The sequence below is a fragment of the Plecotus auritus genome (assembly GCF_963455305.1).
Source record: "Plecotus auritus genome assembly, chromosome: 3".
NCBI classification, from domain to species: Eukaryota; Metazoa; Chordata; class Mammalia; order Chiroptera; family Vespertilionidae; genus Plecotus; species Plecotus auritus.
The window spans coordinates 1,368,375-1,384,863 of record NC_137772.1 but is presented as its reverse complement, the minus strand read 5'-3'; the positions used below and the strand labels follow the sequence as shown (position 1 = coordinate 1,384,863).

The 16,489-nt window shown below is 55.3% G+C and overlaps 1 protein-coding gene across 1 annotated transcript in view; it reads right to left on the bottom strand.

The window, feature by feature from the left end:
* CSMD1 (CUB and Sushi multiple domains 1) overlaps nt 1–16,489 on the bottom strand; it is a 1,048,987-nt gene that overhangs the window by 695,172 nt on the left and 337,326 nt on the right. Inside the window, exon 3 of the mRNA XM_080662039.1 lies at nt 5,738–5,850. Coding sequence (XP_080518165.1) covers nt 5,738–5,850 — 113 coding nt within the window. The remainder of the gene's footprint in view (nt 1–5,737; nt 5,851–16,489) is intronic.

The window sequence follows — 16,489 nt, the reverse complement described above, 5'->3', positions numbered from 1 at the left end:
CCACACTGCCTCCTGGCCTCCAGGCCGCCTCCTGTCCCTCCACTGCCTCCTGGCCTCCAGGCCGCCTCCTGTCCCTCCACTGCCTCCTGTCCTCCAGGCCGCCTCCTGCCCCCACACTGCCTCCTGGCCTCCAGCCCGCCTCCTGTCCCTCCACTACTGGCTCCTGGCCTCCAGGCCGCCTCCTGCCCCCACACTGCCTCCTGGCCTCCAGCCCGCCTCCTGTCCCTCCACTGCCTCCTGGACTCCAGGCCGCCTCCTGCCCCCCCACTGCCTCCTGTCCTCCAGGCCGCCTCCTGTCCCCACACTGCCTCCTGGCCTCCAGCCCGCCTCCTGTCCCCACACTGCCTCCTGGCCTCCAGGCCACCTCCTGCCCCCACACTGCCTCCTGGCCTCCAGGCCGCCTCCTGCCCCCACACTGCCTCCTGTCCTCCAGGATGGCCGCTTGCTTGTCCCAGGCACCGCCCTGACCCTTCCTCACCCAGAGGTGCTGGGGGAAGAGTCTGCTGGAGGACCCCAGCGGCGCCCACGGCGAGCAGCACGCAGCAGGGCGTGCTCTGAGCGGTTCTGGGACAAGCCCCGCACTGACCGTGGCCTCACGCAGACCTGATGTCCCTCTGGTCCCTGAGCTTGTCCGACGCCGTTCCTGCCATTGGCACCAGTTTCCCTCCACATGATCGCCACCTTCCCGGCTGTCCTTCCCCAGCCCCGCAGGTCCGCACCTCTCCCCTCCCCCAGCACTGGGCCCGGCAGGCGCTCAGCGAGGCTCCGTGATGAACGAGAGGGAGAATGAAGGGCCAGATCTGTGTGCTCACTTACATAACCACGTATGCCCAGGCGTGTGCATCTTAGATGTGCACATGTGTGACATGTAATTGCCTGTGTGTATGCACATGCACACACATGCATGTAGTTAGGTGTGCATTGGCATATCTGTGTATACACAAATAAACAAGTCTATGAAAGGATTCGTAGTGATTGGCTAAGAATGACAACTTCTGACAAAAGACAGGCTTGTGTTTAATCGCTGCTTTCAGGACTTACCAGCGAGTTAATAGCTAGGAGCTCTGGACAATTTAAATTGCTGTAGGTCACTCCCTCACGTTCTCTAACTGATAATATTGGGTAGTTTTACTTCACTGGTAGATACCATTTGAGGATTTAATAACAAAATGTATATGAGTTTATACCATTGGAGGCACATCATCTATCGCTCATCTATCTATCTATCTATCTATCTATCTATCTCTCATCTATCTTTAATCATTACCTATCTACCTATCTACCTACCTATCATCCATCTTTCTATCTATCATTTATGTATCTGCCTTTCTTTGTTCCTATCACACACCAGGACACATATAAGCTCAGTAAGCAGAACATATGTCATGATGGATAGAAGGAATAATTTTTAGATAAAAATACACTTGAAAGAGAAAACTTTTAGAACAGCCTCTCCTAACCCAGGGAGTCTCCTAAGCCATCTTCACGGGCAGCTGTTCTTCTCATGCTAATGGACGTTGTGCAGCAAACACGAGTTTCTGACACAAGCACGTTTTTACCGTTGAGTAACGTCAAATCCCCCCCAATAGGCCTCCAGCATTCTTTTCATTTAACTGGATCTTCACGCTCTAGCTTCCTGTAGATTTCATTGAAGGCCAATAAATTCAAAGATGGCACCTTGGGAAGCTAAGGGAAATGTTGAGGGTGTAGAATTAGTACTTTTTGTTCAAAATATTTGGCTGTCTACATTTGTGGTTAAACGTTTCCATTTCTAAACACCACGTCCGCCAGCATGTTTAAAGAAAATTGAAAGAGACTAGATTCCTTTGTTTCTTATCAGCTTTGTCTTCCACATGAGCCTAATTTAGCCTTCCTGCCGCCTTGCCAAACGATGATTGCAGAAGCGAGCCTCTATGTCCAAACACACACGAGTTCCATCCCCACGCCTCGTAAAGGCTGCCCTTCCCCAGGACGCCTCTGCGGGCTGCTGGGCGGAAAGCCAGCCTTGCCTGCAGCCAGCTCTGCAGGAAAACCGGCCTCATCGCCCTCACGCAGCAGAGCTTTCCATCCAAATAGAAACTGGATTTCACAGACCCTCTGCCTCCAGCCACAGACTGGAAACATCCGACCAGCGTCACAGCAAACTGGGCTCACCTGAGAAATTCTAAAGACTCAGCCTACGTGGCAACCTCAACGTTGAGCCTATAACCCAAGGTCAGTGCATAAACATTGCCCAACAGCTCAGGAAGCATCTGAGAGGGTATTCAGGACAGAAACAAGGATGTGCGCTAACGCAAGACACCGCACTGGGAAGTAAAGCAGACCTCAGCCCCGAGCGCCGAGGATCTGGAGCTGGGGCCTCTCCACCGACAGTGCCCCGGGGAACCGAGCATGCAGTTCGCAGGGTCGCTGGGGAGCAAGCTGCGGAGGAAACGGAGCGATCCCCTTGCAAACGTGAAGGACGGGAGGGAGCTGAGCCACAGGTGCCTCGGGCACCATCTCTAGAGTCACTGTCAACAATGGCCATGCCTTGTCATGTATGTTCCTAGGACAGTACTTCTCATGTGTTGGCATGTCATGCCTGTTTTCTGACCCACATGTCTTTTTTATATCATAAACTTGATAAATAAAAATGAATATTTTTTTTTCGTATTTGAGACCTTGATGAAGGAAGGTCAACAAACAGTAATAGAGAAATAAGTCCCACTTATGTACACGACCCTTCAATATCAGACAAACACAAGGACTTGGACAGTGCTCCATTTCACTGCAAATTAGGTGCAATCCCAATATTTTCTGCTATAAATTCACCGAGGAAATGTATGTGAATTCTTTGTTTACCGTAAAGGATAATGTTTAACCATGAAACTAGCATATTAACTACTACAGACACCCTATTATGTTTTTAACTTCAAATTCATTATTCCATATTTATGGGTTAAAATATGTTGATTGCACCAGCAATCTACAAACTTACTAACACCCTGAAGGGCTCCATCTTTAATAACTTAGTGTGAAATTTATAAATATTCCCATTTGATTATCAGGGTTAAATTCAATGACTGAACATATTAATTAGAATATTTCAATTTATTATTTCCATATCCGTTATGTAGATTAATATTTCCATGTATAAATAATAATTCACGTAAATATTAACTATTCCATAGTACTGCCAGAAATCTAAAAAGTTTGTGCCCAGATTAAGTTTCTTACCAAAGGTATAGTGTTCAGGCAGATTTGAAGTTTGAAAGATTTTCTCCAATTCAAGCAAATAAATTTAAATGAAAAATTAAACCTCAATCTGATAATATTAAATGTATTCTAATTTTTAATTGGAAGAAAATAATACTAGATTAAGCAGTAGAGTGAATTATATTTTTAAATGCTGATTTAGTTTATTTTTATAAATTAAATTTATTTTTAATGTCTTGAATAAGACATCGACATGCCATTGTATTCTTTGGCTGATATTCACCATGTGCGGGGCGATCCCATCCAAGTACAACCTAATGGGAAAGAAGGAAATCTGACTCATCAAAAGGACTCAATGTGTCGGTGCTAAAAGTATTTTAAAGCTTTTTCTGCCAATTACTATCGTTTCTGCTTTATATTTTGTTTAAATGGTATGTTTTATACATACTGTTCATAATAATATCTCACTTTTTAGAGTGACATTGCCTTGGCATTGTATTTAAATTCACTGTGGGAGCGGATTTGCATATCCATAGCTGGTGCTTATGCTGGAGGCTTGCTCTCTTCTCGATAAATTCTCTCCTCTTTATTCTTCAGTTTAGACGATCATTAGGGTTTTTCTCCAGACAGCACACACTCGTTTTCTCAGGAGGCCTTTAAGCTAATTGAGCAATATGTTTAAAATACTGATATTAATACTCTCTGCAATTTCGGTTTTGCTGACAGAGCACTTTCTGCTTAGCGTTTCCCTTTCAAAACAGAGTTTGCAGTCACTTGTAGAGAGACTATATTCTTTTAATGTCCCTATCGCAATGTACATTTTACAATAATAGCATTTCCAAATATCAACGCTTTAAAAACACTACCTTTAACTTAAGGTCCTGTTCCCTTTTCAAGGCATTTTTCTAGTATTTTTTTTAAAGAAACTCATAAAGGTTTTTCGAGCAGAGACCACCCCCCCCAACGGCTTTCTGCTAACCCACCGTGACACCCAATAATCCCAGCAACAGCTGCTCAGGAAGGCTCAGGAGGACTGCGCGCCTGGCCATCCCTCTTCACCGGTGTCGCCAGCTTTGTCAGGGAGGGGAGGGGCATCGCCCTGGCTTCCCAAATGCGGGCTGCGTCACCCTTCTCAGCCAATACCACCTGATGACCAGACACGCCAGGGCGCCGTGTCACCCTTCTCAGCCAATACCACCTGATGACCAGACACGCCAGGCTTCCCGGGGACCCACAGGCGGCCTCAGAAACACCTTCCTTGTAAAAAGAGATGGGGTGACGTTAGGGCGCCTCAGGCGTGGTAGATGCGGTAAACTTGAAAGAGAAGAGCAGCTGCCCATCTTACATGAGCCTGTTCCTCTCCGAATAAGACGGAATCCCTGACAGCCCCTGATCTACTTAAGGACTGTCCATCCTTCAGGCCACGGATGCCCGTGGAGGCATCAACGCCGAGGCCGGGAGGCAGAGAAGTCAGAAGCCTGGGCCATCCTAAGGGCTAGTCCACATAAAACCTTAAAGGAAAGGGTCATTGGGTTTGTTTAAACGCGCCAAGAGGGCATTCCACCCTTACGTTCTCTGGTAATTGCGTGGCAGCTGAGCTCCGTGGCAGAAAGCGCGTGCCGATTTTATTTCCCGCGAAGGATGCCTTGCGCCGAGCGCACCCAGTTCTCCCAACAGGAACACGGAGATGCGCCTGAGCCCAGAGGACATCCGAGGTCAAAGGTGTGCGTGGCAGCCAGGGCGTGGCCTCCACCCCACCCACAGCCGTCCATCAACGCACGGGAGTTTATTTATGTGGAACATAACAGCCTGCGACACACGAAAGAAAGGGTACGGCTTCTTTGCGAAACCAACCAAAACGGGCCCACGTTTGCGCACCAAGGGTCACGAGTCCGGCTTCTTAGCCGAGTGCGCTGTGCCCACCCGCGGCACTTCCCCCAGAGCGCGACCTCTCTCTGATCATTTTAGCGTCTTTGCTCAGTGACAGCCAAACCGATTCCACGCACCCAGAGGTCCCACGACACAAATCCACACACAAAGAAAACAACCCCTAGGGCTGCCGATGGCCAAAGCGTAAAATCAAAACGATCGTCTCTGTGAACAGTTTCAACTTGGAAAACAGTATTCACTTAAAAGACTCCCTTTCTGTAAGCACTGTCAGTGTTCTGATGCAACAACCTTTTTAAGAGAACTCAGCTGTAGTAAGAATAAATTCTCCACGGTAAAGGGGTGCTGTCCATTAGAACTCAAACGTCTCCAAACTTCCCTAGGTTACAAGAAAAACTGCCTTTCCAATAAAAAAAAAAAAGAGTTCTATCAATAAAGGAAAATTGTAAACACATCTTTTTTCTTAAAAAAAAAATGTTGGAAATTACAGCAAATAGTATTCTCCAATCTGCAATGCATTGCTCCCAATTCAAACATGTAAGCCACTGAAACCCCTGAGATGTACCTTCACACTAAAACCTGTAACCGAGAGGGACAGGGCTGAGCCATCGGCCCAGCCGTCGGGGGGGCGCCGTGCGCGGACGGGGTGTCCTACCTTCATACAGGGCTCGGAACCCCTGGGCGCTCACAGCGAAGTCGGTGGTGAACCACAGCGTGAGGATGGAGCCGGAGCTCACGATGGAGGAGGGCAGCTGGAACCCCGATAACCTGCAATTCAGAGAAACACAGGGACGCCGTTACAAGCGGGAACGTGCCGCGGAAGCGGATTCACGCACACGGCCTACTCTTCCTTTCTCAGCCGCATGTGCACCTGAGATACACCGTCGGGCACTCCCATGGCCTGGGCACGAGGCACTGCGAGGTAACTGAGCGTCTCCCATCACCCGGGTTTGTCCACTTAAACCACCTTGGAGAATGTTCTTTTTTGGAGGGGCCACACCCCAACCCGGTGACATCAAGAAAACACGTGGGCCAAAACCGGTGTGGCTCAGTGGATAGAGCGTCGGCCTGCGGACTGAAGGGTCCCAGGTTCGATTCCGGTCAAGGGCATGTACCTTGGTTGCGGGCACATCCCCAGTGGGAGGTGTGCAGGAGGCAGCTGATCCATCTTTCTCTCTCATCGATGTTTCTAGCTCTCTGACCCTCTCCCTTCCTCTCTGTAAAATATCAATAAAATATATTAAAAAAAAAAAAAAGAAAGAAAACACGTGGGCTGAAGACGCCGCGGGCTCCTCACAGGAGCGCCGTGACACCCCGGGCCGCTGCGCCTGCTCCTGAGTGCTCTGCCTCCCTCCTAGATTAGGAGGTGGGGCTGTCTCCTAGATGAGGAGGTGGGGCTGTCTCCTCGGACAGGTCCTGTGCGTATTCTTCCTCTCTCCCGGAAAGCAATCGCAGCTTCTCTCCAAAGGGAACGCGCCAGTCATGCAGTCATAACCAGTCACCACGACCTTGAGCAGGGGTCCAAGAAACGGATGTTACAGTTCGGATTTCATGACACATCTTTTGAATGGTGAGGCATGTCTTTCACGTGTCGCTAGGTTTGGATCTACCTACAAATGTCCCTGAGGGTGAAGTCAGCACTCAGAACGCGTGAGCACGCGTCATGACCTCATCATCCTTTACGAGTTCACAGCCTTGTGAAAGGTCACAGAGACGCTTTACACTTTGTATTGTCCCGAACGCTTGCTCACCAAGCGGCTCGTGCACAGACAGACCTGTGGGTTACTCTGGTCTGAACCGGAACCTCCGACGCCAGAGGTCAGCCTGGGCCCCCTCCCCACGGGAGAAGTCCCCGCCGTGCCGTCTGCGGCACTGAACCTGATGGCAATCTCCGTGGGCTGCAGCCTCAAACCGGGAACGGGCGGAAGAGAGACGTGAACGAACGTGCGCCGTCACTAGCCAGCACCCGCCTGAGTCACCCAGGCATCACGGAGGAAGCGTCTCCAGGGAAACACATACAAGACCTCAACGTGTGGACCCGCCAGGCCGGGCTGGGAGAAAGGCGAATAGCGCTACAAACACACCAGAAACGAGGAGAAGGTCACGCTCACAATCCACGCCCCCCTCTCAAGCACATAGAGAAGGAAGAAAGACGTCCACCTGAAGCAAACAGAAGGCAAGGAAGAAAAGACAGACGCAGAGTCAATCAACATCGAAAGCAGAGAGTCAATAGAGAGAGAGCCGTCTTAAAAACCGACGGTTCTTTGGAAATATTGACAAAATCAACAAACATTTTGCAAGACGGACAAAATAAGGAGGGGGTGGGAGAAGGGGCAGATATCTGCGATCAGGAACGAAATAGCAAATATTTCTAGAAACACCAAAGACACAGAAAACCAAACACCACAAGGTTCTGCTACAAAGACTACCCACATACGTTGGTCAACTTAAACAGAAGGAGCCACTTGCTTAGAAAACAGACCACACGACGTATCCCCTCTGGAAGAGAAAACCTGAGCGACCCTGCACCCCAACAGACTCTCCAGGTGCAGAAGCGACCCTGCACCCCAACAGACTCTCCAGGTGCAGGAGCGACCCTGTACCCCAACAGACTCTCCAGGCGCAGGAGTGACCCTGCACCCCAACAGACTCTCCAGGCCCAGGAACGACCCTGCACCCCAACAGACTCTCCAGGTGCAGAAGCGACCCTGCACCCCAATAGACTCTCCAGGCGCAGGAGTGACCCTGCACCCCAACAGACTCTCCAGGCGCAGGAACGACCCTGTACCCCAACAGACTCTCCAGGCGCAGGAAGGACCCTGTACCCCAACAGACTCTCCAGGCGCAGGAGAGACCCAGTACCCCAACAGAATCTCCAGGCGCAGGAGAGACCCGGTACCCCAACAGACTCTCCAGGTGCAGGAGAGACCCTGTACCCCAACAGACTCTCCAGGCGCAGGAACGACCCTGCACCCCAACAGACTCTCCAGGTGCAGGAGAGACCCTGCACCCCAACAGACTCTCCAGGCGCAGGAAGGACCCTGTACCCCAACAGACTCTCCAGGCGCAGGAGAGACCCAGTACCCCAACAGAATCTCCAGGTGCAGGAGAGACCCTGTACCCCAACAGACTCTCCAGGCGCAGGAACGACCCTGTACCCCAACAGACTCTCCAGGTGCAGGAGCGACCCTGCACCCCAACAGCCTCTCCAGGCGCAGGAACGACCCTGTACCCCAACAGACTCTCCAGGCGCAGGAACGACCCGGTACCCCAACAGACTCTCCAGGTGCAGGAGCGACCCTGTACCCCAACAGACTCTCCACGCACAGGAGAGACCCTGTACCCCAACAGACTCTCCAGGTGCAGGAGCGACCCTGTACCCCAACAGACTCTCCAGGTGCAGGAGCGACACTGTACCCCAACAGACTCTCCACGCACAGGAGAGACCCTGTACCCCAACAGACTCTCCAGGTGCAGGAGCGACCCTGTACCCCAACAGACTCTCCAGGCGCAGGAACGACCCTGTACCCCAACAGACTCTCCAGGCGCAGGAGAGACCCAGTACCCCAACAGACTCTCCAGGCGCAGGAGAGACCCAGTACCCCAACAGACTCTCCAGGCGCAGGAGAGACCCAGTACCCCAACAGACTCTCCAGGCGCAGGAGAGACCCTGTACCCCAACAGACTCTCCAGGCGCAGGAACGACCCTGTACCCCAACAGACTCTCCAGGCGCAGGAGCGACGCTGCACCCCAACAGAATCTCCAGGTACAGGAGGGTTCCTAGGAGAAGTCTACTGCCATGGACTGAAGGGTCACGTTCCCCCAAAATTCATATGAAGAACCCCCCACCGTGGGGGCGCTGGGAGGAGATCATGCCAAAAGGGTGGCATCCTCGTGATGGGAGACAGCACTTCCTGTGTGAGACAGGAAGTGACCCTCCCTCAGCCCGAGTCAGCTGGTCCCTGGGTCCGGAACTTCCCAATGGGCAAAATTCATATGATGACCCCCCCCAACTGTGGGGGTGCTGGGAGGTGACAAAGAAAACCCATAAACGAATATACCTAGTCAATACGTCTGCAAAACACCCTTAAGCAAAATAAAAGCAGACACAAGCCATGTCTAGCAAGAGTGAGCCACCATGACCAGGTGGTGTTCGTTCCAGGGAGCAAAGATGACCCAGTACTTGAAAACCAGCCGGTGCAGCGGCCGTGATAGCTGTGATAAGTCAGAATCGGCGCAGAAGAATATCCGATCACACAAAGGTCTCCCAGGGAAAGGTGCATGGCGGAACGTGCCCCGGCCTGGCAGGGAGCGGCCACAGGAAACCTGCTCCGACATGACACGGTGTGGTGACACTCTGCGTGCTCACCCCGGGCTGACAACATCGGCAGGGCGGCCGCACCGCTGTAACCCAAGGCTGTGCAGCAGGCTGAGCAGTGACACGTGTGCACAGACCCCAAAGGAAGCCATCAAAAGGCCCTACCAGCGGGGGGCGCCACCGTCTACACACACCAGGCCCCAGAGCTAAGAGGGACCTCCCAGCGCTCACGCATAGGCTTATGGGAAATAAGCAAATGCCTAGAAACGCAACCCGCATAGGAAAGAGCTGTGTTCCACCAGCCGTGGGCAAACTACGGCCCGCGGGCCGGATCCGGCCCGTTCGGCTGTTCTATCCGGCCCGCGGAGCTGAAAGAGCGGAGGGTTCTCTTGCTCTCCCCTCCGCTCCTTTACTTTGAATTTATATTAGTTCACACAAACACTCCATCCATGCTTTTGTTCCGGCCCTCCGGTCCAGTTTAAGAACCCATTGTGGCCCTCGAGTCAAAAAGTTTGCCCACCCCTGCTAACGTGATGGCGCTGAGCTCCTGGACACCAGGGTGAAAGCTCAGAGGGCTTTTATAACCACGAAACGATAAAATAAAGGCTCAGGGGTAACAAACCATGGGCAAAGCTCTACCCTAAAAATGGTAAATGCCGGGCCAGTGTGTCCCAGTGGCTGGGCATCAGTCTGAGAACCAAGAAGTCATGGTTCCATTCCTGGTCAGGGGCACAGGCCCGGGTTGTGGGCTCCATCCCCAGTAGGGGGCGTGCAGGGGGCAGCCCATCAATTTTTTCTCACATCACGGATGTGTTTTCTCTCTCCCTCTCCCTTCCACTCTGAACTTAATAAAAATTATATATATATATTTTAAAAATATATATTTTATTGATATTTTTACAGAGAGGAAGGGAGAGGGATAGAGAGCTAGAAACATCGATGAGAGAGAAACAGCGATCAGCTGCCTCCTGCAAACTCCCTACTGGGGATGTGCCTGCAACCAAGGTACATGCCCTTGACCGGAATCGAACCCGGGACCCTTCAGTCCGCAGGCCGACGCTCTATCCACTGAGCCAAACCGGTTTCGGCTAAAAATTATATTTTTTAACATGATAAATGCTGAAGAAAGAAACCAGTTAGTTACTAAGTAGAGAGAGAGACGGTGTCTAAGCAAGATGGGACGGCATTTTATTGGCCGAGGAACAGACCACCCCTCAGTGGCTTGGAACTGGGGGTGGGCCCATGAGGTGATCTCATCCTCCCTCCTAGACCCTGAAGGACCTCGGGGAGCTAGGTTTGTGGGTCGAGTGTTTACAGCCGTTACTCCATCATAACAACGAGGAATCTCGTAAAAACGGCTGGTGGGCTCCCTCCCCGGCTCCCTGCGGATGTGCGGCTGGCGGCTGTGGGCCACCTCCCCCGTGCTCTTCCCCGAGGCCCTGGGGACCTCCGAATGGCATCTCACTGTCATGGAACAACTGGCTTGTTGGTGATTGCAGACCCGGTAGACCAGGGGGCTGCGTGCTTCCCTCTGAGCGCCGCTGGAAGGAAACAGCTTCTCCGGAGCCGGAGCCGCGGGGAGTGTGCAGAGCGGCTCCTTCCAGCTCCATCACCTGCCCTCCCCGCCCGCCTGGCCGCGGCCTGCCTCTCTCTGCGGGCCACTCGCTCTCGGCTATACCTAACCAGGGTGCCAGACACGTGGGGGTTATGAAAACAAGAAAGGAGAAAAAGACAGCGTCCGCGCCCCATTTCTCTCCTCCCAACCCCCCCTCCACCTCGTGGGGCACCCCACTGCCTCTCCCCGCCCTGGGACTCAGAAACGAGCATTTCAGAGGGCGAGGGGATGTATTTAAACCACCGAGTGACTGGCATAGGAATCAAGCCACTAATGCTCGTGTATCTCTTTGCCATCTGTTTTCTGCCATAAGTTCCCCTAAAAACCTAAGCTGGCCTGGGCGCTGGGCGGGAGGGGCCTGCTTACCCTGGGCCGAGCCTCCTACCTCCCCCGCCTGAACCCACGGAGGAAAACACCCCATCGCCTCCCATCCAAAGCCTCAGGGCGGCACCGAGGCCCTATGGAACCCTGGCCGGAGGAGGAGGTGATGGTTAACAGGCCATGGAGCTGGAGAGCAGGGAGGAGAACTCCATTTCCTCTCGGTAAAAAGGCCACGGCTGCTCCGTCCCACACGCCTCTCTTTCCGCCTCTCTCTAGAGGCGCCCCTGCTGTCCTCCGGAACCCCACCTTCTGCGTGTCCTGTGGGAGGAAGTGGTCCCCTCTCAGCCCAGGGTGAGTGTCTGTGGGCAGGCCCCTGAGAGGTGAGTGATTCTCAGGGGAGCAGAGGGGCCTGTGGGGCGCCCCCACATCCTCAGACGCCACCATCTGGCAGAAACACGAGCTCTGGAATTGAGCAAGTTGTCTCTGCGTCTGTCTCACAACGAAGGACTCGGATGCACCGCCCTGGGGAGCCCCCACGAGGCTGTGCACACTCCTCCCAGACCTCAGGTCCCCGCTCCCCGCGCAGCCACCTGGATGTTAGGGGTGGGGAGGCGGAAGGAGAGCATCAGAGACCCAGCGACCAGCCGGCCCAGCAGGCAGCAGCCTCGAGCCAGCACGGTCCACACACACAGCAGTCTCAGGCCGACACAGTCCACACGCACAGCAGCCTCGGGCCCACACAGTCCACACGCACAGCAGCCCCGGGCCCACGCGGTCCACACGCACAGCAGCCCCGGGCCCACGCGGTCCACACGCACAGCAGCCCCGGGCCCACGCGGTCCACACGCACAGCAGCCCCGGGCCCACACGGTCCACACGCACAGCAGCCCCGGGCCCACGCGGTCCACACGCACAGCAGCCTGGGGCCCACGTAGTCCACACGCACAGCAGCCTCGGGCCCACGCGGTCCACACGCACAGCAGCCTCGAGCCAGCACGGTCCACACGCACAGCAGCCTCGGGCCCACACGGTCCACACGCACAGCAGCCCCGGGCCCACGCGGTCCACACGCACAGCAGCCTCGAGCCAGCACGGTCCACACGCACAGCAGCCTCGGGCCCACGTGGTCCACACTGACAGCAGCCTCGGGCCCGCGTGGTCCACACGCAGAGCAGCCTCTGGCCCACACGGTCCACACGCACAGCAGCCTCGGGCCCAACAGCAGCCTCGGGCCCACGTGGTCCACACGCACAGCAGCCTCGGGCCCGCGCGGTCCACACGCACAGCAGCCTCGGGCCCACGCGGTCCACACGCACAGCAGCCTCGGGCCCACGCGGTCCACACGCACAGCAGCCTCTGGCCCACACGGTCCACACCCACAGCAGCCTCGGGCCCACACGGTCCACACGCACAGCAGCCCCGGGCCCACGCGGTCCACACGCACAGCAGCCTCGGGCCCACACGGTCCACACCCACAGCAGCCTCGAGCCCACGCGGTCCACATGCACAGCAGCCTCGGGCCCACGCGGTCCACACCCACAGCAGCCTCGAGCCCACGCGGTCCACATGCACAGCAGCCTCGGGCCCACGCGGTCCACACCCACAGCAGCCTCGGGCCCACGCGGTCCACACGCACAGCAGCCTCGGGCCCACGCGGTCCACACGCACAGCAGCCTCGGGCCCACGCGGTCCACACGCACAGCAGCCTCGGGCCCACGCGGTCCACACGCACAGCAGCCTCTGGCCCACACGGTCCACATGCACAGCAGCCTCGGGCCCAACAGCAGCCTCGGGCCCACGTGGTCCACACGCACAGCAGCCTCTGGCCCACACGGTCCACACGCACAGCAGCCTCGGGCCCACGCGGTCCACACGCACAGCAGCCTCGGGCCCACACAGTCCACATGCACAGCAGCCTCGGGCCCGCGCGGTCCACATGCACAGCAGCCTCTGGCCCACACGGTCCACATGCACAGCAGCCTCTGGCCCACGCGGTCCACACGCACAGCAGCCTCGGGCCCACGCGGTCCACATGCACGAGTGAGGCGGGCTCCACTGGACCGCGCTGCTAGGTTCCTTACGCTCAGACTCCATCACCCACAGGGCTTGTGATTTCAAAATGTCAACTCTCTTTCAAACGATGGTTTAGTTAAAATGTCAAGTGTGTATTTTAAGTAAATTAGGAAAAAAATATCACCGAATGCAGTCTTATTCCAGTGAGCTAATTGCTTGAAAGAAAATCTCTGTAAAGCCAACCGTTGCCAAACACACATTCCCGCGCAATACTTAACAGCACCGCATCGCCTGCCTGGGGCAACCCCAGTGCCCACGATGGCGCTGATGGAGGCTGGCCAAGCATGGCAGGGATGTCAGATCAGACCCTCCGAGTTAGCAATGCTCTGAAAGTGCCCGGTGTTTAGCAATTAGATTAGTTTCCGGAGAGGAGTCTCCTCAGCCCTGCGGGTATGACGGCACCGAGGCTGCAAAGGGACACCCTCGGAGCCCGGCAGGGACACTGCATGCCCAGGGTCAGTCCCGTGACCAGTGCCTGTGACTGTTCCCAGGCCGTGGGCTAAGTATGGGGCTTACTGTCTCACCCACAACAATTTATTTGTAGCTCTACTACCATTTGAACGTCTGTTGTCTCTCTAATCACCTTATTTGAGCCTGAATTTTTTCTCATATTATTTAAAATAAATATATTTTTTTATTGGGCACCGACCTACGAACCAGGAGGTCACCGTTTGATTCCTGGTCAGGGCGCACGCCTAGGTTGCAGGCTCCATCCCCAGTGTGGGGCGTGCAGGAGGCAGCGGTCCATGATTCTCTCTCATCATGGATGTCTCTCTCTCTCCCCCTCTCCCTTCCTCTCTCTCTAAAGTCAATAAACTATCCTATCTAATAAAGAGGGAATATGCTAATTGACCATCACTCTGTCACAAAGATGGCTGCACCCACAGCTGAAGCCAAGTTCCCATAAGGAGCCTTAACGAGCAATCAGCAGGGACATGAGGCTACACCCTCCCCCGCCCCCATAGGGCTTGACAGGGGACCTCAGGCTGCGCCACCCCACCCTGGTGTCAGACTGGGGGACCTCAGGCCAAGACCCCATCCCGGCACCAGGCCAGGTAAACTGAGACCATGTCCCCCGCCCCAGCACCAGGCCAGGGGACCTGAGGCTGCACACCCCTGTCTGGCTGGGCTTGACAGGAGACCTCAGACTGCACCCCCCACCTGGCGGGGTTTGACAGGGGACCTCAGGCCACGCCTCCCACCTTGGCTCCAGGCCAGGGGACCTCAGGCCATGCCCCCCGCCCAGCAGGGCTTGATGGGGGACCTCAAGGTGCGCTTCCCATCCTGGTGCTGGGCTAGGGGACCTGAGGCTGCTCCCCAGCCCCAGCTCCAGGCCGGGGGACCTCAGGCCCCCCACCAGGTGGGGCTTGACAGGGGACTTCAGGCCACGACCCCCACCCTGGAACCAGGCCCCAGCACCAAGCCAGGAGACCTGAGGCTGTGCCCCCCGGCCTAGCGGGCTTGACAGGGGACCTCAAGGCACGCCTCCTGCCTTGGTCTGGGCTGGGGGACCTCAGGCCACGCCCCTGTCCTGACGTCGGGCCAGGGGACCTGAGGCTATGCCCCCTGCCTGGCAGGGCTTGACAAGGGTGGGACTGGCCAGATCTGGAACTAGCCCAATGGGGGTGGGGGCCGGCCAGGTCTGGGTCTCATGTGATTTTGAGGTGAATGTGGGTGGGCGGGGACTTGACTCTGGGTCCCGTGGTGTGCCCCAGACTCTGACAGGAGGAAGGTTTTTATATACATTTTACTAATTTTCTTTCATCTCTGACACTTCTATTATAGAGAAAGGGCAAATAGCAATATTAAATTATTTCCTCTAATGAATCCCCTTTTAATGTGCACGAATTTCGTGTCCCGGGGCCGCTAGTTTATATATAATTTATAAAAAGGCTGTGGATCCAGCACATGGGAATTTGTGTTGTTGGCGAGTGATGCTAGTCACCCTCTCCTGCCATGGAGGCCAGCCCCTGGTCGACTGAATAAGCTGCGGGCTGGGTCCCTGCAGGGGCAGGAGGCAGCCTCCATGTTCGCCGCTCACTGAGACCACCACCCCCCTGACCTCCCAGCACGAGTCCAGCTTCCTCCTTAAGGTCATGGGCAGGACAGCCTGTGACAGGGCCGAGGGCGGGACATTTCCTGCCCGAGTGTCTCTCCAGAAAAATGCTTGTAGGGATCTTATCTTGGAAATAAAATAAGTATCTTATTTGCCAAAGACAATTCAACAAAACCAAGCAAAACTTAGCTCTCTCCGGAAAACGAACCGAAATGAATGGCTGACCGCCTCTCAGAGCGAAGATCTGCTTCAAAGGGGGGAAGCTCGTCTTTCCTCCGGGGAGCTGGGCGGCGAGGGGGTGTGAGCGAGACATCCAGGTGGCGTTGAAAGGAACGAAACCCCAAGGCACTTTCTGGAAACCCCGAGGACATCGCACGGAAACTGAGCCACGTTTCCCAGTCACGATGAAATTAGCCATAAAACGGGACACGCGTTCCTCCAACAGTAAGGGTGTGACCGCCTTCCTCGCTGGGGTTCCTGGGCGCAGCCCTGGGTGGCTGTACTCTCCCACCCACGGCCCCAGGGCCTGGGGCTGCTGGGACAGACTATGAGGGTGTTGTTTTGTTTCCTATTCAACCTGCTCCCTCAGCCTCTCAGGGGCCCGGAGTGACACCGAGGGGTTCTCCCTCCTCACCACAGGGACCAGCCGCAGCCACAGTCCTCGCCGCGCTGTTACCTAGGACCTGCTCCCACCTCTGCGCTGACGGGCCATCGGCGATCGAGGGCCGGGCAGAGGCGCTGGGCCGCCCCGGGATGTGGGTGCAGGTGCCCACACTCCCCCGGCCCCACTCGAGAGCCCAGGTGCCAGGTGTCGGGCGGGATGTCAACTGGTCCAAACCAGTTCTCCACGTCCGCCCCATACCCTTGCCCTGAAGTCCTCATAGGAACCCCGTGGGATGAGCTTGTGGTCTATTTCCCAGGGGGCGGGGTCAGTCCAGGGCTCGGCAATGGAGTAGCAGGGCCAGCGCCCCACCCCCCCCCCAGCCCCTGGCTTCCCCATCAGAGCTCTTTCAGCCACACCAC